Source organism: Palaemon carinicauda, chromosome 2, assembly GCF_036898095.1.
Source record: "Palaemon carinicauda isolate YSFRI2023 chromosome 2, ASM3689809v2, whole genome shotgun sequence".
In the NCBI taxonomy this organism is placed as follows: domain Eukaryota; kingdom Metazoa; phylum Arthropoda; class Malacostraca; order Decapoda; family Palaemonidae; genus Palaemon; species Palaemon carinicauda.
The window spans coordinates 57271731-57296626 of NC_090726.1; the positions used below are offsets into that span (position 1 = coordinate 57271731).

General features: G+C 40.5%; 1 protein-coding gene across 6 annotated transcripts in view; it reads left to right on the top strand.

Moving 5' to 3' along the window:
- LOC137625137 (arginine/serine-rich coiled-coil protein 2-like) overlaps positions 1–24896 on the top strand; it is a 93585-nt gene that overhangs the window by 11869 nt on the left and 56820 nt on the right. For 3 of the 6 annotated variants that reach the window (XM_068356040.1, XM_068356039.1, XM_068356043.1), the window contains exons 2-4: positions 6288–6347; positions 12496–12653; positions 13506–13592. In XM_068356040.1, coding sequence (XP_068212141.1) covers positions 6288–6347; positions 12496–12653; positions 13506–13592 — 305 coding nt within the window. The remainder of the gene's footprint in view (positions 1–6287; positions 6348–12495; positions 12654–13505; positions 13593–24896) is intronic. The other 3 variants (XM_068356044.1, XM_068356042.1, XM_068356041.1) reach the window with 2 other exon arrangements.

Consider the following 24896-nt stretch of genomic DNA (forward strand, 5'->3'; position numbering starts at 1 on the left):
CAAGCCCAGGGGAGAAGTAATGTCGAAGGACTTATGGGTTCCACAGGTCTTGATCGACGAACAGACGTTTCCCTCCGTGGTTTCGGGTGTATCTACACACGTTGCCGACGTGATCACCCCACCCACACAAAGACGAGAGAGCCCATTTATTCCTCGTCTGCGGAAGAGGTTTCTCGCAGAAACCATGGACCAAATCTTGCAGCTTTTAAGTGCAAGTCGGTCCCTTCCGCGCAAGTCCAACGGCCTAGGTGTAGCCACTGGGTCAGTTCGGGATCGCTGCAGTACGACAACTGCACACCTCCCTAGAGAGGCAAGGTGGTACCGCAACAGGCAGTAACTCCGTCTGTTGCCGCACCAGCTGTTTTAGACCCTCAGTCACAACGGACAGTAGCTCCGTTTGTTGTTGTCTTTCATAGACCCTAGTGGTCCATGCTGCAGACTATACAGTCTCAGCTTGCTCCTTCATGCAGGAGTATCGTGCTGGAAGGTTGACAATGCACCTGTTAACCTACAACCCGCCGAGGTTGTGCGCTCAGCAGATACTGCGGCTGCCTGCTCCCACACTCCACCTGTGAGAGCTCCACCACCGATGCGCAGTCCACCCTGCCAGACGCATGTTCTTGCTGCACCTTCTGTTAACATGCGTGAGCTACCGCATCAGCAGTGGGAAGGTTCTGTAGAGCTGCCGGGTTCCAGCACTATGCGGCATTCTCCGCAACCCATGCAGCATGCGCCGCATACCTTACAGCATGCTCCGCAGACCATGCAGCATGCGCCGCATACCTTACAGCATGCTCCGCTTACCATACAGCATGCTCCACAACCCACCGCAGCCCCTCCCACACACCAGCCCTCTGCTTTTGTTGTTGCCAGCTCCCACACTCCGACTGCGGAGAAGGTTGACGATGCACCCGTGGGCCTACACCTCCCACGGTTGTGCGCCCGGCATGGCTTCCTGCTCTCACACTCTTGTTGTGAGAGCTCCTCCACCCATGCACAGTCAACCCTGCCAGATGTATGATGACTCCCACACACAGAGCACTCCGTTGCCGTGCGTGAGCTACCACAAGCTGCCGTGTTTTGACACGGTGTGTCAGCCTCCGCAACACACTGTGGTTACCGCCACTCGCCCGCAGCTAACTAGTCAGTCAGGAGTTGAGGCTTCCCCACACAACTTTGGTTGTTGCCAACTCACAGACTGTCAAACAGTTACATGACGTTGCCTTCTGGTCTGCTACTTATACACCAGTGCTGTATGTCCTCACGCTCCTGTTGTGGTTGACAGTTCAGTTTTTGACAGTTCACAGACTGTCAAGCAGTTTCATAACGTTGCCTTCTGGTCTGCTGCTTTTGCACCAGTGAAACCCTCACTGAGAGAACCTAGCTTTTCTCGGATATGGTTCCTGTAGATGAGAAAGTGCTGTTCTCCCTCCTTCTGATTTTCCCTTGAGGACTCTGTCATTTGGAGAGGAGCCTTAAGCTGCTTAGCCTCCTATGGACTTTAATTTAAGCATAACATGCTTCCAGGGAGGGTAAATGGTTCCGCTTCAGTCGCTAACCCCGTCTGTTGCCACACTTGCTCCCATAGACCTTGGGCTTTGTTGCAAGACCTGCAGTCCAAGCTTAGTCCTTGATAGAGGATTTTTTACGGAGAAGAACCTTCTTGCCAACGACCTTCCTACCGGTTGGTTGTACGCCCTGTTGACGCTGAGGTATCCTACTCACGTCCGCCAGTTGAGATGGTTCCTCCACCGGTGCGACCCAGTGTGGGTTGCCAGTCGCACGTTGACGTTAAGCTACTCGCGGAGGTGGTTGTGGACGTTCAGTGTGTCACTGGGAAGACGTTCAACAACCAGCAGAGGTGACTTGTTGTGACGCAGTGCGGCAACCTCAGCAACCCGATAAGGGGTTGTCTGTACTACCCAGACAGTCTAGACAGTTTCGGGTTGTCGCTGTACTTCCTCGCATCCCCATGGTTGGCAGTTCACAGACTGTGCAGCAGTACCATGATCTTGTGTCCGGCTCAGTCACGCATCCACCAGTGCGACCGGATTCAGCGAGTCAGACGTTGCCCACTCCGTTGCCGTTTCCTTATCAGTTTCGGATGAGGAACCCTCTGATGAGAACATGGCTGAACAAGAAGATCAATCCCCAGCCCTGCTATCCATCCAGAAGATGCTGAAGAAGGAATACGGCCCTGTCAGGCTGTGGATGAGTCTGGTTAGGACACTGTCATCCGTGGTTCAATTGGTGTCACTTGGAAGACTACACCTCCGTCCTCTTCGGTTTCATCTAGCTCTTCACTGGAAAAGGACAAGACGCTAGAAGCGGTCTCGATCCCGGTTTCCGGAAGATAAGTCTGGTCTAACCTGAGGAAAGGACTTTATCAACCTTTTATAGGGTCTTCCCCTGACTGTTCAGACTCCCAACCACGTTCTCTTCTCAGACGCATCGGACGTAGGCTGGGGTGCGACCTTAGGCGGTAGGGAATGCTCGGGATTATGGAACTCGAGTCAAAGGACAATGCATTTTAACTGCAAGAAGCTTCTGGCAGTACGTCTGACCTGGAAAGCTTCAGGTCTCTCCTTCAAGACAAAGTAATGGAGGTCAACACGGACAACTCCCTGCTTTGATGTTCATCTCCTAGCAAGGAGGGACCTACTCTCTGACATGGTGCGAGTTCGCTAGTGACCTCCTCTCCTGTTCAACAGGTCTAGACTTTTCACTAGTAACAATTTCTTCCAAGGCAACTTGAATATCTTAGCAGTTTGTCTCAGTAGGAAGGGACAATAATTCCAACATATTGGACCCTCCACAGAGATGTATGCAAGAGACTTTGGGTCACCTGGGGCCAGCCAACCATAGATCTCTTCGCAACCTCGATGTCCAAGAGGCTCTCAATACTTTGCTCACCTATCCCGGACCCAGCAGTGGTTCTTTTAGATGCCTTTCTACTAGATTAGTCTCATCTAGATCTATATGCATTCCCTCCGTTCTAGATTGTCAACAAGGTACTGCAGAAGTTCGCCTCTCACGATGGGACAAAGTTAACACTAGTTGCTTCCCTCTGGCCCGCGAGAGAATAACTTACCGAGGTACTTCGATGGCTAGTAGACGTTCCCAGAACTCTTCCCCTAAGGGTGGACCTGCTACGTCTGCCACGCGTAAGAAGGTACTCCAAGGTGTCCACGCTCTTCGTCTCACTGCCTTCAGAGTATCGAAAGACTCGAGAACTAGAGGTTTTTTCGAAGGAGGCAACCAGAGCGATTGTTAGAGCAAGGAGAACATTCACCCTTAGAGTCTACCAATCGAAGTGGGAAATCTTCCTAAACTGGTGCAAGTCAGTATCCGTATCCTCGACCAGTACCTCTGTAACTCATATAGCTGACTTCCTCTTATTTCTGAGGAAAGAGCGATCTCTTTCAGCTCCCCTTTCAAGGGTTACAGAAGCATGTTGGCATCAGTCTTCCGTCACAGAGGCTTAGATCTTTCCAACAATAAAGATCTACAGGACCTCCTTAAGTCTTTTGAGACCACGAAGGAGCGTCGTTTGGTTACACCTGGTTGGAATTTAGACGTGGTTCTAAGATTCCTTATGTTAGACAGGTTCGAACCACTTCAATCAGCCTCCCTGAAAGATCTCACCTTTAAGACTCTTTTCCTGATATGCTTAACCACAGCTAAAAGAGTCAGTGAGATTCATGCCTTCAGCAAGAACATCGGATTTTCATCCGAAACGGCTACATGTTCTACATCTTGGTTTTCTAGCCAAACACGAGCTGCCTTCTCGGCCTTGACCAATATCGTTCGTTATTCCAAACTTATCGTATGGTTGGAAATGAACTAGAAAGAGTATTATGTCCTGTAAGAGCTTTTAAGTTCTATTTTAAAAACCTTTACGAGGCCCGTCTGAAGCTTTATGGTGTTCAGTTAAGAATTCATCTTTGCCTATGTCAGAGAATTCTTTATCCTTTTATTTTCAGACTGTTAATACGAGAAGCTCATTCCCTTCTGAATGAGGAAGACCAAGCTTGGCTGAAGGTAAGGACACACGAAGTTAGAGCTATCACAACTTCCGTGACCTTTTAATAAAATAGATCTCTGCAAAATATTTTCGACGCAACCTTTTGGAAAAGCTATTCAGTGTTCGCGTCTTTTATCTTAAGAATGTCCAGTCTCTTTACGAGAACTGCTACACTCTGGGACCATTCGTAGCAACGAGTGCAGTAGTGGTGGGGGCTCCACCACTACAATTCCCTAATTCCAGAACCTTTTTAATCTTTCTCTTGAAATATTTCTGGGTTGTCCGGAAGGCTAAGAAGCCTTCCGCATCCTGGTTGATTTGGCGGGTGGTCAAATTCTTTCTTGAGAAGCGCCTAGATTAGAGGTTGTGATGAGGTCCTTTAGTATGGGTTGCAGCCCTTCATACTTCAGCACCTAGGAGTCGCTCAGCATCCTAAGAGGATCGCTAGGCTCAGTAAGGAAGACGTACTTAAAAAGGCAGAGTAATTGTTCAAGTCGACTTCCTTACCAGGTACTTATTTATTTTATGTTTGTTATTTTGAATAACGGCTGAAATAAGATCCGGGATACTTAGCTTCTTTGTTAACATGTATGCTGGTCTCCACCCACCACCCTGGGTGTGAATCAGCTACATGATCATCGGGTAAGTTTAATATTGAAAAATGTTATTTTCATTAGTAAAATAAATTTTTGAATATACTTACCCGATGATCATGAATTTAAGGACCCGCCCTTCCTCCCCATAGAGAACCAGTGGACCGAGGAGAAAATTGAGTTCTTGTTGACAAGAAGTACTTGAGTACCTACTCACAGATGGCGCTGTTGTGTACACCCCCACCTGTATAGCGATCGCTGGCGTATCCCGACCGTAGATTTCTGTCGGGCAACAGAGTTGACAGCTACATGATCATCGGGTAAGTATATTCAAAAATTTATTTTACTAATGAAAATAACATTTTTAAATTGCTTTGTTAAATTAGATGCAGCTTTGATATGTGACAATATTTATACGTAGTGTATACATTAGTTAACCTGTTAAGCGTCCCCCCTGGACCAGGTTGCCGCTAACGTACCGTCACGCTTTTTTTGCCCTGAGCGGTCATTTCACTAATGATAATTTTTCAAAGTTAATATCATTTCTTTATGCTTATAATTCGTATTTATAGTTAAAAGTAGGGATATTAATTACATGGTAGAGTAAAAATACAAATAATACTACTATTATTTCACTTCAAGTTGCTACATAATACTTAATATTCTAATGGTTTCTTTTTATCTTCAATCGTAAATCTTACGCCTGGATAAGCAACAAAAGCAAAGGGATAAGTCTCCCCCCCCTCTCCTCTCTCTCTCTCTCTCTCTCTCTCTCTCTCTCTCTCTCTCTCTCTCTCTCTCTCTCTCTCTCTCTCTCTCTCCTCTCTCTCTCTCTCTCTCTCTCTCTCTCTCTCTCTCTCTCTCTCTCTCTCTCTCTCTCTCTCTCTCTCTCTCTCTCTCTCTCTCTCTCTCTCTCTCTCCACATATCATTTCCTGTATAGTTTTCAAATACAGTATGTTCATCATACATTTGTACATTATTTATCCACTTTATTCTCTCTCTCTCTCTCTCTCTCTCTCTCTCTCTCTCTCTCTCTCTCTCTCTCTCTCTCTCTCTCTCTCTCTCTCTCTCTCTCTCGGCGTTTCCTTTCCTATATAGTTTTGTGAAATCTCGTTGTCCAGTCATTCGGTAATGAGAAGTCATTTTCGCTTTCGGCATCGAAAGAAAACTTTGTTTCTTCAATATACTCATCACTGGAGGATTCAAAACTAGTGCTCTCATTATCAAACAGGTTATCATTATCAAATTCCTCAACAAGAATATCATTTATTTCATCTAAAGAAATAACCTTCCTCTTTAGACCGTTCATTACTAAAGGAACAACAAACAACCACTTCCGCATGAACACCCGAAGCGCACTGATAGGAAACCAGTTTTCTGACATCAAACTACCTTCAGAAAAATAGTTGCCAGACATCATATAAGTTTCTATTTACAGCCCCCATATGCTGAGAGTGTTGCCAAGTGGTGATCCTATACTTACTAGACGAGTAAACGTAATATCACAAGACTGACGGCTTGAAAAAGGCAATTAAAGTCATGAACGGAATATGCAGTTGAAGGCGGTACCGAGTAGATCGTGGTGAACGGTTTATCACGTGGGTGACGCTTAACAGGTTAATGATGTTTCTATACAAGTAAAATACTCAAACCCTACAATTCATTCCAGAGCTCTAAAAGTGGGGATCCTGGCACAAACTACGATGAAGTTGGAATGGATATAAGTGAGGTAGGATATGAATGCAGGTTTGACCGTCTTTATACAGATTAAAGTATACTGTACTTCCACTATTTTATATGTAACATGTACTTTTTTTATATTGTTTCCTTTTTTGTTTTGCTTATGAAGCACTGTAATGGAAGTCAATAGTTGATTTCTACTCCTTGTATAGGAGGCTCGTGGGTCTCTTCGCTGTGAAGATTTATGTTTTTCTTTCTTTCAACTTTTATGAAACAATAAAAAAAATTCAATCAGGATACCATATCATATCTCTAGGCTGCACTAGGTTAGATTGGAATATGGATGAGATTAGATGTTGGGTAATTGTATAGGTGAAGAGACCTAGGGGCAGAAAAAAAAAATCAAGTCTTTAGGTAGGCTATTGTTAAAAATTAATTTACTGCCTTTAAAATCCCTAAGGGTAGATATCTCAATATATAAAAGAACTTATAAATTATGCCGTAATTGTGGACGCCTGTGCGACAATATAAGTGACTGGTGAGTGACTTGTAGCATCAGTCAGTCACTAATAGATTCTTGTAGCATGAAGTGATACCCTTGGTTAGGCTATTACTGCCCCTTTCTATTTTATTTTCTCTATCTGAAATTCAGTGATTTCTCCGACTTATTTGTTTAGAGTCAGTAGAAGTGTGTGAAGGCACTTCAGGGCCTTGCTTGCCACTTTTGTGCGAGCTAATGTTAAGGAAAAGAAAATCCTCAGAGACTTTCCTTTTTTTTTTTCTTTTTTTATTTCTTTTGGTGGGTGGGGTGGGACGTGGGTGATAGCTACATGTAAATATACAGCAGCTTTTTGAGTGCATGATTAACCAAGGTGAAGCCAAAAGAAGTGCGGCAAACAATAACAGCTCAAGCACTATTATGAAAATCTATGAAATTCGTTTGATATTAACACGTTCTGTTGATGTACACAAGTCGACGGAGACTTCTGCGACTTTAGGGCACGTTGGTTGGAGCACCATCCCTCTTGCCGCGAGACCCTAAACCTTACAAAAAAGAGAGATGTAAGCACAGGGTAAGCGCAGGTGAGTAGCGTAAGTACTTATGAATTAAGGATTATTTTTAAGATTTACAGAAGTTTTATTTTCTTAAGTCATTATTATTGTTTGGAGGTTATTTCCAGTGTTTTGTCAGTATGCTACAAGTTAGTTTTTAAAGAAAGATGTAAATATTATATGATTTTCCACAGTCTATTATCACTAGTACATGCTTTTTCATTCTCATCATTAACATTTTATGTCTACTTTCCTTTGTATGGGCTTAGATGTGAAATTAGTTTTCCCTTCACCTCTTTCCTGGCACTATGCTTGGTCTTCATCAGTTCCCTTTTTCTATGTATCCCCAGACTTAACTATTAAAATTTTCTTTTAACTAACTTTACTTCATTCTTCTCATTACATGTCCAACCAACCATAATATAAGATCAATTGGTTTCAGGTCAGTCCTCTTGCATATAATCACCTCATTGTCCTTTCTAAACATTGTATTTATCAACTTTAACCTCGTTATTGCCGTAGTTCTTATAGTTTCCCAAAAATATTTTCTTCCCATCAAATCCTCAAATCCTTTTTTATAATTTTCTGTACTTTTAACCTTTTATGTCACTTTTCTACCAGTGTTCTATCTGAATGTGGCACTCCTGTCACTGCCTTTAAGAATCGATTCAAAATTCTTGCTTCTCTTTTTGCTTATTTTCCCGAGTAAAGTAAATTAAGAACATATACTTGAACAACCTTTTCTGCCTAAGATCACTGTAATCCTTGGTATTCTTTCCACAACTTCTGTTGAATCTTAATCAATTTAACCTTTAACCCATATGCCTACTCATTTTTGTATTTTCAGGCTTGTTATCACTAAATATTCAATTATTACCTTTGCACTGTGAATATCTACTCACTATGAAAACCCATCCTTTGCCTTATATTTTTCACACTTTACAGTACAGTATCCCTTCATCATACAGTATTTCTATCCCAAGTTATTCCATATGCCTTGATTTTTTTTTTAAACTAAGATCAGAGCTGCATTTGTTGGTATATATAAGATAAAAGCTGCTTTTGTTGATATATATACAACAGTTTTTTAAAAATGCCTTATTGCTCTTGGAAATCCTGGAATCCTATGTTTTCTACAACTTTTGCTAAACATGAAGCAATTTAGAATGAGGCTTGGTTTCTTTGTATACTTTTGTTCTCTTGATATTCAATTTTTTAGTTTTAGTATAATAGTTTTGTTTATTTGTGGCATTCACTAAATTACTTTTTGTATTTTTTTTTCTAACTTTTAACTAGACCTCTAGGTTAAAATACTTAACTCATATGACTGATTGGCTCTATCCCAGGCAAATTTTTAAAACAAGCCAACAATTTTGCATTATTTATTCTTATTTGAAACATTAAACTTTTATAATTAGTCATGTTTCATTTTTCATAGAGATTTGAAGAGAGTACAGTGTGATATTTGTTATCTTGAAATACGTTTCTTTGCAAGTAATGCAGAGTGCAAAGTTGATGCTTCTTCGTGCATGCCATGTAAATCATAACAAAAATAATTTTCAGTTCAAGGCTTTCCTATCCTTGAAAGTTAATACAGTACTTTTTAGAAGATCCTCAACTTCCAACAAACATTCGGAGATACAAACACAAATCCAACTTTGAGATACAAACACAAATCCAACTTTGAGATACAAACACAAATCCAACTTTGAGATACAAACACAAATCCAACTTTGAGATACAAACACAAATCTAACTTTGAGATACAAATGCATCCAACTGAAAGTAACAAAGAAAAGATAAAGAAATACTGAAATAGAACAATATTATATTATTTATTGCAGTAAGCAAAATGATATTTGTAATAACCTTCGATCTATTTCATATGAAACCTGATTATTTGTTGACTTTTGTAGCTGGAAATCTTAGGCTTCAGCTTAGGCCTTCCCTAGGCCAAAATTTGACTTACAAACAGCTTCTTGGAACCTATTAATTTTGTAAGTTGAGGACCTTCTGTACTTGTTTTTCATCCATAAGTTTTAATGGGCTTAGATTTTACCTTAACATATGTGTGATATTACACAACCTACTAAAGGCATATGGTTTTTGTTCTAATACTGCAAAAGATTTGCAAAAATATATAAAAGCAATTTTTTTTGTTGATGTTAAGACTACTAATTTGGGATGCCCTTTCATTCTGGTTTCTTAAACATTTTAAGGGACTCATACACATAATTTTTGCTAGACAGGTTTTAAATTTGTGGAAAATTTGTGAACAAAATGATGTTCTGTTAAGAATTAACCATTTTCAATGTTACTTTCTTCGGTAAGTGATTTTGTAGCATTTTGACACAACACTGTCATGTTAGTATGATGTATATCATCTTTAAAATAAGTACTATGTGAAAAGAATGGTGTGTTTGTGTACGCACTGTTATGAAACACAAGAGGCGACTTGTATGAAAATCATGGTATTCTAGTGTTGCAAGGGACATTCACATCTTCAGGAGATGAAACATTGCTGTTACAGGTTGAGATATTCTTAAGGGTTCAAGTTAAAGATTCATGGTAATGATATCAAGGGTGTATTAGAGACTGTGGGGTAATCTAGCTAAAGTAATTAGATTTCTCTGAGTTTCATTGTTATTATTGTGTAGAGGAGATTACTACATGAAGTATACTGTATATCTCTGAGAATTGCAAGGTTAGTCTCATGCAAAGTTGACCAATAATTTATGTTTGACTTGGGTATTCTAGCTATGTCATGGTTGCCCTGTAAATTTTTTGTGTTGTTTATTGCAATGTTAAAAGTATTTCATACCAATTTAGTTTCATAGTCCTATATTATTAAGAATTACCTATTGTTTTTTTTTTTTTTTTTTTTTTGGGGGGGGGGATAGCAAGATAGGGTTTTATTCTAAATAGAAATGCTCATGTCCCATCTCATTTGATGAAGGACAGGTACTATTTAAGTGAAGATATGAATTCTCAAGATTTATAGATTCAGGGTTTTATTCTAAATAGAAATGCTCATGTCCCATCTCATCTGATGAAGGACAGGTACTATTTAAGTGAAGATATGAATTCTCAAGATTTATAGATTTGAAGTCTGTCATGATGTATTTAAAAGATTAGAGAAGTTTATAAAACAGCTCAAATTCTTCCTAAGCCCTAATTTATCTTGAGGGGGAACTTTTGCTTGATTATGACTACCTAATTTTGCTAATGCTTATTTATTTGAAGAATTTAATGAGTAAATAATTTTTTCCACTTCCCTTGTTATCAAAAATGTGTTGATTGGTCAGAATTAGTAAAAGGTAAATTGTAAGACCCTGTGCTTTAATGAATTTAGAGAAGTTTTGAGAATTCAGCGAAAAATTTGTGATGCACATGGTACCTGTTTTTCAGTTTTGTTTATTTTCAAATTGATAATTATAACATTTAATTTTAATCTTTTATTGAAAGATGAAGTATAAGTATTGAAGGAGTTAGTGAATACAGTATTCTAGGTACTATAATGTTCAAGTAAACATTTATAAAAGTTATGATTTATTTGATTCTATTACTCTTATATTCTTTGACATTGGTGAAGTATTTAGATTGATCAAGTAATTAGTTAATTGGATATTATATATAGGTGTGAGAGAAATCACGGTGTGATCGTAGTTGTTCAATCTGTTCTGGCAACACATTATATAGGGTTAACTTGCTTACATTACAAGTTATTTTGGGGGTTTCTCTTGTGTTTCAGATGTATTCTGGTGCAGTGTTTGATCTTTGAAAATGTAGTCTTTATTTATGATGTAATGTAATATCAAGTATTCAGGCAATGATAATGTTTTCTGGAAAAAAGAGGAGAGTAAAAAGGAAAAAAGAAGTTGAGTGGAACCCAAAAAAAAAAAAAGAAGAATTTGAAAGTTGAAGAGGATGCCAATCTCATCACGGTGCCTCAGAAGCTGTGGAAATATGGAATGAGTTATTTTTAAGTGCATGTTTGTGGCACTTACTGGTGTTCTGTGTTCATCTATCTAAGATTTCGTTGTGAAGGGTTCGATTCATCAAGGTAGTAAAAGTGAATATAATGATGAGTGCTAAGGACTGAATGTGCTTTTGAGAATTTTGTTCAAGTTAATTGATAGTGTTACACATGCTGTACAGTTATTTTTTGCCATTCATATATCTTTGAATCATTTAGTCAAACTTTAGTACTATGCCATACTGACAGAATGATTGTTATGTCTCCCAGCTGCTGTAAGCCAGTTTGGTTATTCTACAAGATTTTTTGTTGATATTTATATCAATCTGCTTATGGGAAAGGACTTTGGGATACACATTCATTTAGCTTAGATTTCGAGCAAAGAATTATAAAAGGAAATTCAGTACTGAAATATAAAATTGAAGTACTGTACTTTATCATTTAATCAGAGTAGGTGCAGCAGTGTCATAAAATTATTTTTTTCTAACTCATTTATTTTATATTATGTATTAGTCTTTTTATTTTCACAGTGATCTGACATTCATTAATAACTACTATTAATAAATACTATACAGTAAAGGTTAGTATTAAGAATACAGTCTGTATACAGTTGTTGATAAGTATTCTTAAAGAATTTCTGACCAGTTTTAACAGACTTAGATAATTTAGGAATTCTTAAAATGTTGAAAAATCATTTTCTTTATAAGGGTTGGAGACCATTGTTACTGTATAGGGGGGTTGCCTTTAGATATCCAAAGACATTTTATTATTTTAGGGTATTCTGTTATATATTTGTTTCAATTTAGCTTTTAATTCCTTGGATTGATTTTTTTGTTTGAGTGAAAATTTAGGAGTTGAATGGGAATTGGATAGATATTTTGATATAGTGATTATGGAGTGAACACTGCTGCAGTCACTTTTGGTTTTAGAAATCAGCATAACCAGACTTTAAATAGGCTTTGACAAAAGGCATCCTGTTATTCAGGGGGAAGACATAATAATCTCCTAGATGTATTTGGACTTTCACTAATTCCAGGACAATATATTCTTCTTAGATTATATATACAGTATAAGTCATATATATTTACTATTCATTTCCTTTATCTGGGTTTGCAACAAATACTAACTAATGTTCTTCCTCCATTGTTGACTCGACACCTCCCTACAGGATTCGGATGATGAGGCACCCTCACACACAAAGGAGAAGTCTGGCACCCAGGCAAGATCTGACCCCAATGCTGCTTCAGCTGTGCCACCGAAGAATAATACACCTACTGTAGATAGCGTAAAAAATCAAAATGATACCAAAGAAGGACAGAGATCCAGGTATGTGTATAAGGAGCACAATGGTTTATATGAATAAGTTCTAGGTATGTTGAGAATGGTTTTAACTTATTTTCGAGGTAATACAAAGCATCCCTTTATTAATTTTTGTTTGTGAGGTGGACATTTCATGACCTTTTATCTTGATGCAAAACTGGAGTGTAAATTTGTAAGTTAGCTAGGGACACAACATAGTTTAAAACACCTCATCAAAAAATTATAATTAAAAACTCAAATATGTATAGAATACTCTTTATAGTACAATATTTGAAGTACCATGTTAGTGTTCATAATCTTAACTTGGTTGTGTGGGCAAGCCTTCTAATTATATTTAGAAATGAAAACTAAATCTTTATTTGGAATTTATTGTGGTGTTTTAAGAACTTACTAATATGTTGAGCTATTTAGTATCTCTGAACTATGTCTTCACCGTAGAGGAATAAGGTATTAGGTATATGCAAGAAATTTCAGACATTATTTACAAGGCACTTAATTATATGCACTGTCTTAAGTTGTTGATTTGATGTTAGTTATGTTGTTCTTTGTTAAAGTTAAGAAAATGAAAAGCTTTGGAGACATTGCTTGTATGTTGTTTTGCACTTAAGATGTGAAATTGTACTTCACTCTATAGGTATTGCTTCATCGAGTGGGCTTTTATATAGGTTGTATAGGATCATTTTTTTAGAATTGTGTTGTGGTCAGTAATCATGGCATTTACTTTTTAGAATTGTAGGTATGAAATTTAATTTCCTTAGTTTTTTCATTTTAGTCAGTGAATGCTAATTTTCCTATTAAAGGTTGAGTTCTGGGGTTGGTGAGTTAATGAAATCTCTCTTTGACGATTTCATCTTTCAGTTTACAAGAACGCTTATTGGGTATAGCTAGTGGCGGACATAGGCTGTCGCAAGATGACCGTGGGGGCTCGACAAATCGTAGAGAAAGGTATTTGTTAGTGTTAATGTAATGTTGCTTGGGTTCGTATAACCGTATTGTAAGTCTTTCTTACTTCCCCTAAATGAAGAATGAATTGCTGCTGTCAATGTGGAGTCAGTCTTTCCGAATGATAGATTTTGAAGGTAAGCTGAAGTGGGATTAATGTCAGTTTTGTATAATGATCTGAGTTTTCCATCTTCCAAAGTTCTCTCAAAAGCTTTTCTTTTTTTGGGTAGATCCAACGTGAAGGGGTTCTATCCTTATGAAAATCTAATTCATGTCAGTTTTCCTTATTCTTATTAAGGTGTGCTTACAGATAGGCTTGTTTGTTTGTGAAAGTAGCAAATAGTTTTTTTCTCAAGTGTATAGCAGTGCTTTTTAGTAATTGAGATTTTACTTTTCCTTGTTATTTACCAGTAGAATGAGTTTTTTTTTTTTTCAATAAAACCCTTTTAGTTGTCTTCAGTATAGCAGAGTGCTTATTAGTTCAGAAATTTCACTTTTTGTTATTTACTTGGATGAGTTTTTTCAATAAAATGGTCTTTATCAGTTGTATGCAGATGTAGCCAACAGAAATTACACTAATAGAAAAGTTATATTTGTATTTTGGTTGATATTGGTAGGTTTACCCTACCTATTTGACCCTAGTATGGTAATAGCATTATTTAATCCTTGTTTTCTGTATGCAGAAAATAGTCAGTCATAATCTTTTATTCACAATTTTGACTTAGAAAATGGCTTGTTATGCGCTTCAAGTTAGCAGAGCTTTTAACTATGAACAGAAAATTGCTTGTTAATGTAGAGTCTGTGTTTGTTATTTTTTAGAAGTAGGATACGTAGTTGTCTTCTAGGTTTCTGTGTACTTCCATAGGTGTTGCACCTTTAGCACAACTACCCTAGCATCTTAATAGTGTGCAGAATTTTTTGTTTCTTAAGCTCAGTACTGTTCAAAAATTTTTGTTTTGTCTTAAAATATGATTTTGACTTGTCCATACTAGGCGGACAGTATATCCAACTGAAATACTTTCCCCCCAACATAGCGGATAGAAGTTGTTTCTAGTTATTCTTTGTCAGAATGGAAGTAAATGGAATTTTGATAATGAAATTCATTATTTCTGTCATTAATATTGCTTTCTTCTCAAAGCTGGTTAAATGTTGACATCTACCCTAAAATCTAAAAATTCCCCATTTTGATTCACAAGGAATGTTTCAATAACAAAATCTAGTTTGGAAAATATTGTTAGGTTTTAGCATTTCCTTTGTTATGAAAGGCTGTTGTCTGTTGCAGCTATTGAGAGTTATGGGGTCATGCTTGATACTGTACAGTGAACCCTCGTTTATCGCGGTAGATAGGTTCCAGACCCGGCCGCGATAGGTGAAAATCCGCGAAGTAGTGACACCATATTTACCTATTTATTTAACATGTATATTCAGACTTTTAAAACCTTCCCTTGTACGTAGTACTGTTAACAAACTACCCTTTAATGTACAGAACACTTAATGCATGTACTACAGTACCCTAAACTAAAACAGGCACAAATATTAAAGGCAATTTTATATCATGCGTTTCCTAAACACGCCAAAAAGCACGATAAAAAATGGCAACCAATGTTTTGTTTACGTTTCTCTGATCATAATGAAGAAACAAACGCATTTACTGTACACATCTGTGTATAGGTTAGTTTTTTCAATATTAATCTTACCCGATAATCATGTAGCTGTCAACTCCGTTGCCCGACAGAATTCTACGGACGGGATACGCCAGCGATCGCTATACAAGAGGGGGGTGTACTCACCAGCGCCATCTGTGGCCAGGTACTGCAGTACTTCTTGTCAACACCACCTTAATTTTTCCTCTGTCGTGCTTCCGGCAAGACCTACATGGATACGCTTATGATTTTGGAGTCTTTGTTCACGGTTTTGGTGAAGTATTGCTCTGAGATTTCAGCTTTCGCTATACAGGAAGCTTTTCCCTTAGCTTAGATAGCTTTTGGATTGATTTTGATTAATGGTATAACGATCTTTGCTTTAATTTGGAAACCCCCCTTGACTGTTCTCTGATTCAAGATGTCCGACCATTCTCAAGCTCCTACCCAAAGACGATGTAGTGTTAGGACTTGTAATAGGCATCTTCCGAAGGCCGCGGTTGATCCTCACACCGTTTGTTCCGACTGTAGGGGAAAATCCTGTCAGTTGGAAGATCGATGTGAGGAATGTGCCGGGCTTTCGGAATTTGATTTTATTGAATTCCTCAAGTATACGACTAAGTTAGAGAGGGAGAGAGTTAGGAGGAGTTCTGCTCGCTCTTTGCTTTATTCCTCCCCCCATGATCCTCAACCTTTTCCTCCCCCTGTAGTGGCTACCCCCGAACCTATTATTAGTGCTCAGCCTGATATGTCAGATGTTTTACGTGCCATTCAGGCTTTAGGTGATAAGGTGGAGTCGGTAGTGAGTGACCACAAGTTTCTCTTGGCAGATGTCAAGGAACTTAAAGTGAAAAGTGCAGTGGGAAGTGGTAGTGCCAGTGCTGTGCCTAGTGTCAGTGTCAGTGTTGCGCATGAGGATACTTCTGTGCGTGCCAGTCGTCCTCCCAGTCCGGGACCTCTTGCAAGCTCCCAAGCCCAGGGGAGAAGCAATGTCGAAGGGCAAAAGGGTTCGGCAGGCCTTGATCGGCGCACAGTAGTATCCTCAGTGGTTGCGGGCGTATCTTATAGAGATCGTCACTTCCACTCTCAGACGATTGAGCCCTTAATTTCCTCGTCTGCAGAAGATGTTTCCGGGAGGAAACGCTGGACCCAGGTCTCAAGGCCTCTTAAGCGTAAGGTCCAGACCGCGCGAGTCCAACAGCCCAGGTGTAGCCACTGGGCTAGTTCGGACTCGCCGCAGTCATCGGATGGCTGCACGCCTCCTAAGAGAGGTAAAGCGATGCCTCAACAGACCTCAACTTCTGTTAAAGCTATGCCTCAACAGACCTCAACTTCTGTTGATCCCAAGTTGGCTATGCTGCAGACTATGCAGTCGCAGCTTGCGGTGTTGATGCAGGAGTTTCAGGCAGAGAAGGTTAACACACCTCCTCCTGCGAGCGCTCCTCCACCTCTGCGCAGTCCAGCCTGCCAGACGTATGATGTTGAGGTTCCTCAAGCTACCTCCATGCGTGAGCTGCCGCATTGGGAGTTGCCAGATACCAGCGCTGTGCAGCAACCTCCACTTTCCTTGAGGCAGGAGCCTCTTGCCACGCGGCAACCTCCTCAACACTTGGGGCAGGAGCCTTATGCTTTGCAGCAACCTCCTCTACCCTTGAGGCAGGAGCCTCATGCGTTGCAACCATCCTCGAGGCAGCAACCTCTTGCGGTGCGACAACCTCCACCATCCTTGAGGCAGCAACCTCAACTCTTGCGGCAGCCACCTCCACTTTCCTCGAGGCGAGAACCTCAACTCTCGAGGCAAGCACCTTAACTCTTGAGGCAAGAACCTCAACTCGTGAGACAAGAGCCTCTCTCTGCGCAGCCACCTCAACCCTTGAGGCAAGCGCAACTCTTGAGGCAGGAACCTCATGCTATGAGGCAGCCACCTCAACGCATGCAGCAACCACATTCTTCTCAGCTTGAGCCGCTTCCCATTCAACTTGAACCGCAGACTATGCAGCATGAGCCTCATGCTTTACAGCATTCGCCTCTCACCACGCTTGCTCCTCAGACCCCCGCAGAACCTCCTTCATCCCAGCCTCATGACTTTGTCATTACCAGCCCTCATCCTCTTCAGCAGAGACTTGAGGATGAATCCGCAAGTGCGCATGCACCCGTTCTTCAGGATTCAGCCATTCAGCATACCGCTTTATCGTTACCTCTCGCTTCTCAACCCTCAGGTGATGAGGTTTCTGAGGATGAAGCTGCTCACCTGGATGATCCTTCATCTGATGTGGAGGAACCCAAGTCATTGCCACCCTCCATTGACTTTCGCAAGGTCCTTACTCTGTTCAGAGAGTTATACCCTGAACACTTTGTTTCTGCTACCCCTCGTTCTCCTCCATCCGAGTTCTCTCTAGGCATGCAACCTATTAAGTCTGCCTACACTAAGCTTGTCTTCGCTAGATCATCAAAGAGAGCTTTGAGAATGTTAGGGGATTGGTTGCAGTCCAAGCAGCAACTGGGAAGGACGTCTTTTATGTTTCCGCCTCCTAAGCTGACTTCTAAGGCGGGCGTCTGGTATGCCACGGGAGAGGAACCAGGCTTGGGGGTCCCTGCCTCTGCCCAGGCTGACTTCTCAAGTTTGGTTGACTCTCCACGAAGGTCGGCTATGAGACGCTCTAAGGTCTGCTGGACCTTTTCTGACCTGGACCACTTCTTAAAGGGAGTCTTTCGCGCCTTTGAAATTTTTAATTTCCTCGACTGGTGCCTGGGGGCCTTGAGCAAGAAGACTGCCCCTTCTGACAAAGACTCGGCCATGCTGATCATGTCCTGTATGGACAAAGCAATTCGCGATGGTTCCGGCGAACTTGCCTCTATGTTTGTATCGGGAGTCCTCAAGAAAAGGGAACAACTTTGCTCCTTCCTTTCCACTGGTATCACCTCTTGCCAAAGGTCACAGTTACTTTTTGCTCCTCTTTCTAAGTTCCTGTTTCCTGAGGATCTTATCAAGGAAATGTCTGCGGCTCTTATACAGAAGGATACGCATGACCTCGTGGCCTCTTCAGCACGGAAGGCTAAGGTTGCACCTTCAGTACCAAGAACTTACCGCACCCCAGTGGCTGATACTCCTGCTACCAGATTTATTCCGCCCTTTCGTGGCAGAGCCCCCAGCCGAGGAAGTACCCGCCCAGACGGTCACAGGGACAGGTCCAAGAAAGGTACCAAGTCTTCGAAAAGCAAACATTGACTCTCCTCCTCTCCAGACAGCTGTAGGAGCCAGACTCAAGACCTTCTGGCAAGCTTGGGAAAGAAGAGGTGCAGACGCCCAGTCTGTCAAGTGGCTAAGGGAGGGTTACAGGATCCCATTCTGCCGCAATCCCCCTCTGACCACTTCTCCCATCAACCTCTCTCCCAACTACAAGGAAAAGGACGAGAGGCTAGCGTTACATCAAGAGGTGTCGCTCCTGTTACAGAAGGAGGCAGTGGTGATAGTCCGGGATCATCAATCCCCGGGCTTTTACAACCGTCTCTTCCTGGTGGCCAAGAAGACAGGAGGTTGGAGACCGGTGCTGGACGTCAGTGCGCTCAATGCTTATGTCACCAAGCAGACGTTCACTATGGAGACGACGAAGTCGGTCCTAGCAGCGGTCAGGCAGGAGGACTGGATGGTCTCATTGGATCTGAAAGACGCCTACTTTCACGTCCCCATTCATCCAGACTCCCAACCTTTTCTGAGATTCGTTTTTGGAAAGGTTGTGTACCAATTCCAAGCCCTGTGTTTTGGCCTAAGCACGGCACCTCTGGTGTTTACGCGACTGATGAGGAATATTGCGAAATTCCTCCACTTGGCGGACATCAGAGCCTCCCTTTATTTAGACGACTGGCTTTTAAGAGCCCCCACAAGTCGTCGCTGTCTGGAGAGTCTCAGATGGACTTTGGACTTGACCAAGGAACTGGGTCTTTTGGTCAACTTAGAGAAGTCCCAGCTTATTCCTTCCCAAACCATCGTTTACCTGGGAATGGAGATTCGGAGTCAAGCTTTTCGGGCTTTTCCGTCGGCCCCAAGAATCAACCAAGCCCTAGAGTGCATCCTGAGCATGCTGAAGAGGAACAGATGCTCGGTGAGACAGTGGATGAGTCTAACAGGGACCCTGTCATCGTTAGCCCTGTTCACCGAGTTAGGGAGACTCCACCTCCGCCCCCTTCAATACCATCTAGCAGCTCACTGGGACAAGAATATGACGCTCGAAGCGGTCTCTATTCCTGTTACCAAAGAGATGAAGACTACTCTCATGTGGTGGAAGAGCAACATCCTTCTCAAGGAGGGTCTCTCGTTAGCTGTTCAGACCCCCAATCTTCATCTCTATTCGGACGCATCAGACTCGGGCTGGGGCTCGACCTTGGACGGACAGGAATGCTCGGGAACATGGAACAAGGAACAGGAAACGCTTCACATCAATTGCAAGGAGTTGTTGGCAGTACATCTGGCCTTAATGAACTTCAAGTCCCTCCTGCTAAACAAGGTGGTGGAGGTGAACTCCGACAACACCACAGCCTTGGCGTACATCTCCAAGCAGGGAGGGACTCATTCGAGGAAGCTGTACGAGATAGCAAGGGACCTCCTCATTTGGTCAAGAAGTCGAAACCTCACGCTGGTAACGAGATTCATTCAAGGCAATATGAATGTCTCGGCAGATCGCCTCAGCAGGAAGGGTCAAGTCATCCCCACAGAATGGACCCTTCACAAGAACGTGTGCAACAGGCTTTGGGCCTTGTGGGGTCAGCCAACGATAGATCTGTTCGCTACCTCGATGACCAAGAGGCTCCCATTGTACTGTTCCCCAATCCCAGACCCGGCAGCAGTTCACGTGGATGCTTTTCTGCTGGATTGGTCCCACCTCGATCTATATGCATTCCCGCCGTTCAAGATCATCAACAGAGTTATTCAGAAGTTCGTCTCTCACGAAGGGACACGGCTGACGTTGGTTGCTCCCCTTTGGCCTGCAAGAGAATGGTTCACAGAGGTACTGCAATGGCTGGTCGACGTTCCCAGGACTCTCCCTCTAAGAGTGGACCTTCTACGTCAACCTCACGTAAAGAAGGTACACCCAAGCCTCCACGCTCTTCGTCTGACTGCCTTCAGACTATCGAAAGACTCTCTAGAGCTAGAGGCTTTTCGAAGGAGGCAGCCAGAGCGATTGCCAGAGCAAGGAGGATATCCACTCGCAGAGTCTATCAATCCAAGTGGGAAGTCTTCCGAAGCTGGTGCAGAGCCAATGCAGTTTCCTCTACCAGTACCTCTGTAACCCAAGTTGCTGACTTCCTGTTGCATCTTAGGAATGTTAGATCTCTTTCGGCTCCTACGATCAAAGGGTACAGAAGTATGTTGGCAACAGTTTTCCGCCACAGAGGCTTGGATCTTTCCTCCAACAAAGATCTACAGGACATCCTTAAGTCTTTCGAGACCTCTAAAGAACGTCGCTTGTCCACTCCAGGCTGGAATCTAGACGTAGTCTTAAGGTTCCTTATGTCTCCTAGATTTGAACCTCTCCAGTCAGCCTCTTTCAAAGACCTTACTCTCAAAACTCTTTTCCTCGTCTGCCTTGCAACAGCCAAAAGAGTTAGTGAGGTTCACGCCTTCAGCAGGAACATAGGATTCACATCCGAAACAGCTACATGTTCCTTACAGCTCGGGTTTTTGGCAAAAAATGAACTTCCTTCACGTCCTTGGCCTAGATCGTTCGAAATTCCTAGCCTTTCCAACATGGTGGGTAACGAGCTAGAGAGAGTTCTTTGCCCTGTCAGAGCTCTAAAGTACTATCTTAAAAGGTCAAAACCTATACGAGGACAATCAGAGGCCTTATGGTGTGCCATTAAGAAACCTTCGATGCCTATGTCCAAGAACGCAGTTTCGTATTACATAAGGCTTCTGATTAGAGAAGCTCATTCTCACATGAAGGATGAAGACCTTGCTTTGCTGAAGGTAAGGACACACGAAGTGAGAGCTGTGGCTACTTCGATGGCCTTCAAACAGAACCGTTCTCTGCAGAGTATTATGGATGCAACCTATTGGAGGAGCAAGTCAGTGTTTGCATCATTCTATCTCAAAGATGTCCAGTCTCTTTACGAGAACTGCTACACCCTGGGACCATTCGTAGCAGCGAGTGCAGTAGTAGGTGAGGGCTCAGCCACTACATTCCCTTAATCCCATAACCTTTTTTAACCTTTCTCTTGAATGCTTTTATTGTTGTTTTTGGGTTGTTACGGTAGGCTAAGAAGCCTTCCGCATCCTAGTTGATTTGGCGGGTGGTCAATTCTTTCTTGAGAAGCGCCTAGGTTAGAGGTTATGTAGAGGTCCTTTAGTATGGGTTGCAGCCCTTTATACTTCAGCACCTTAGAGTTGTTCAGCCTCCTAAGAGGAACGCTGCGCTCAGTAAGGAAGACGAACTTATTAAAGGCAGAGTAATGGTTCAAGTCGACTTCCTTACCAGGTACTTATAATTTCATTGTTATTTTGAATAACTGATAATATGAAATACGGGATACTTAGCTTCTTGATTAACATGTACACTGGTTTTCACCCACCCCCCTGGGTGTGAATCAGCTACATGATTATCGGGTAAGATTAATATTGAAAAATGTCATTTTCATTAGTAAAATAAATTTTTGAATATACTTACCCGATAATCATGATTTAATTGACCCACCCTTCCTCCCCATAGAGAACCAGTGGACCGAGGAAAAATTGAGGTGGTGTTGACAAGAAGTACTGCAGTACCTGGCCACAGATGGCGCTGGTGAGTACACCCCCCTCTTGTATAGCGATCGCTGGCGTATCCCGTCCGTAGAATTCTGTAGGGCAACGGAGTTGACAGCTACATGATTATCGGGTAAGTATATTCAAAAATTTATTTTACTAATGAAAATAACATTTTGCATCGATTATATTGATTATTCAGTACAGTATGTTGATTTTGTTATTACCAATATATTACCATATATATATATGGGTTATGAAAAAAATCCGCGAAGTGGTGAATCCGCGATGGTCGAACCGCGAAGTAGCGAGGGTTCACTGTACTTCTGCGTTTATGCTTAGACTTATCCACTTCGTGCATTGTCGTGGATGTATTTAGATCTTTTAGTATTTATAACACACTGGTTGTCAGAGAAATTTATCAGAATCTAAATTTAGTGTTATTATGTTTTGAGTGTTCTTGTTTGGAACCAATGGGAGACCTTTCTTTCAAAGATTACATGGCTAAAAATATTTTAATTTTAGCCATAGCATCAACTAAACACATTAGCTAACTCCAGGCTCTCCTATAATGTAAAGGAATTCCATTCTCCAAGCTTAAATTTTTTTAAAGTGAATTTTGCAAAATAAATTTCACATTCCCTCTTTAGAAAAGAAAGTTGGTGATACATCAGAGAATATGTTTCTTTTCCCTATGAGACGAGTTTTATTTAGCCAAGACTAAAATCATTAATGGAAAAGTGTCTAAATTGGTTTAATGAGGTTAGAATTACTGTATGGGTTATCCTCTTTTGTTGAAGGTTAGTGATAAAAGCACTTACTGACCTAGATGTTATTAGATGTGCATCTACCTCTCTTAATTTCTGTAAGGCCCATTCTTTGGAAAGAGTTTTAGCAGCATCTCAGGGGTGTACCAAGTAGGTTTTTGCAAAAAAAATATCTAAGAAATGCCTGATTTTCTTTTAAAAATTACGGGGCATTGGGTGCTGTAGAAGCTGCAGCGGGTGTAGTATAAATAAGGACTCGTTGTTAATTAATTTGCTTAAGTTTGGTTTGAGTTATAGTATTTGTTTTCTCTTTGAGAAAGTTCACTGAGTTTAGTAATATAATAAGTGTCTTGTCTTGAAGAATTTTAATATCAGTAATGTTTTTGGAACCCAGTCTAGAAGTGTAAGTTATCTCGGATATTTGTTTAGTTTACTGTTGATTACCATTGAACTAGACAGAGAGTTGTCTCTGGTAATTGATAAACTTTATTAATTTAGGACATTACATTTCCTCTTTCCTTCACCAATCCACCTACATCAGAGTGTGCGAGTCTTCATTATGAACATTAGGGGAGATTCATAGAAACATACAGAATTTTAATGAGATTATTTCTATAACAGTACTCACCTGTTGTTCATAAATATGCACCACTTCATCCCCCATGACTACTGATGTTAAGAAGCTAGTAATCTAATTATGACTTTGAGACTGAAAAGAAAAAGAAGCTGTGGCATTTTTTTGCTAAGATAATTACCATCAACTGCTAGATTAACTATAAATTTCACTAGAGGGGTAGATCAATTACAGGGAAATAAAACAGGAAATTTTCTAGGTTTGGGGTAGACATTGGCATTTAACCAACTTGATGAGAAAAGTCTTATGAACATCAGATGAGTTTAGAAAAAAATAATTTATCAATGTTCCATTTTTATGTATAGTGTATACAGTATTATTCCAATAGGTTCCATTTGATGGACTATACATGTGCATACCATTATATTCTATAATGGGTTATGGAGCATCTGTTATATCCAGGGATAATTTCAATTGCATATTCACTCTCAGCAACATAGCTTATCACCACTGTTTACTTGCATGAAATTTTAAAGTTATTTTTAGGTGTAATTTTTATAGTTACTGTTTTGCAGTAAAGTATATGTAGAGTATTGAATACTTTTAAAATTCTAGAAATTCCAACACATGACAGCCTTGCTTTAATGGACCATTCTTCCTAAGCTTTTTATATGACAAATCCCAACTTCTATTATGAAGTAAATGTTAAGAGGGCAAATGGAATGCCATTTAAAACCTTTCAAGTGTTATAAATATATTTAAGCCTCTTAGATAGTGTGGCCATAAAAATAACTATATTTGGAGCAAATTGGAACCCTCTTTACATTCATGGATACATAAAAGTATTAGACCTTTTGGAAACCTATTTTTCATACAACTGCATATATTGTATATTTACAAGTTTCATTTGTATAAGTGCTTGAATCATATTTTTGGTTTATGTAAATGTAAAAAAAAAATCTATGTAATCCAGGTTTATCAGCATTCCCTAAAATGACAAATTTTTATTAGAACATGGTGTGACATTTATATGATTTATTTTTTTATTTTTTTATTACATTGTGATTGAGAATTAGAATGTTTTTTTGCATTTGGTTGATTTTTAAAACTTCATTTTACACAGGTAGAAATTAGAATGTTTTTAATTGAGTGTTTATTTTCCTAAATGCACGAAAGTTAAGCGTTGTTTAAATTTAAAGTTTTATTTAGTTGAAATGCTTGGAATTGTAGAATGCTAACTTCTTATTTATCCATTACCATTTAAAATCTGGTCTATGAAAAGTAATTTTTTTTTTTTTTTTTTTTTTTTTTTGGGTGTGCAGTACTTGCATTGCCTGTGGTGGTAATGAGTTGAGGAAATTTCCACTGTCCTTGTCTTTTGTTAGTAAGAAATGTTTCAATCCCCATCAAGCTCAATTAACAAAATTATGCAACTATTTCACTTCACATTTTTTGTTTTTCATCTAACAAAGAAGTGTAGAAAGTTTAGATATCCTGACATCCGTGGTTAATTCTTTTCTATGTCTTCATACTGTATGTTAGCCTTTGTCAGTTTGTACAAATAACTTAAGATTGGTCATTTTAATT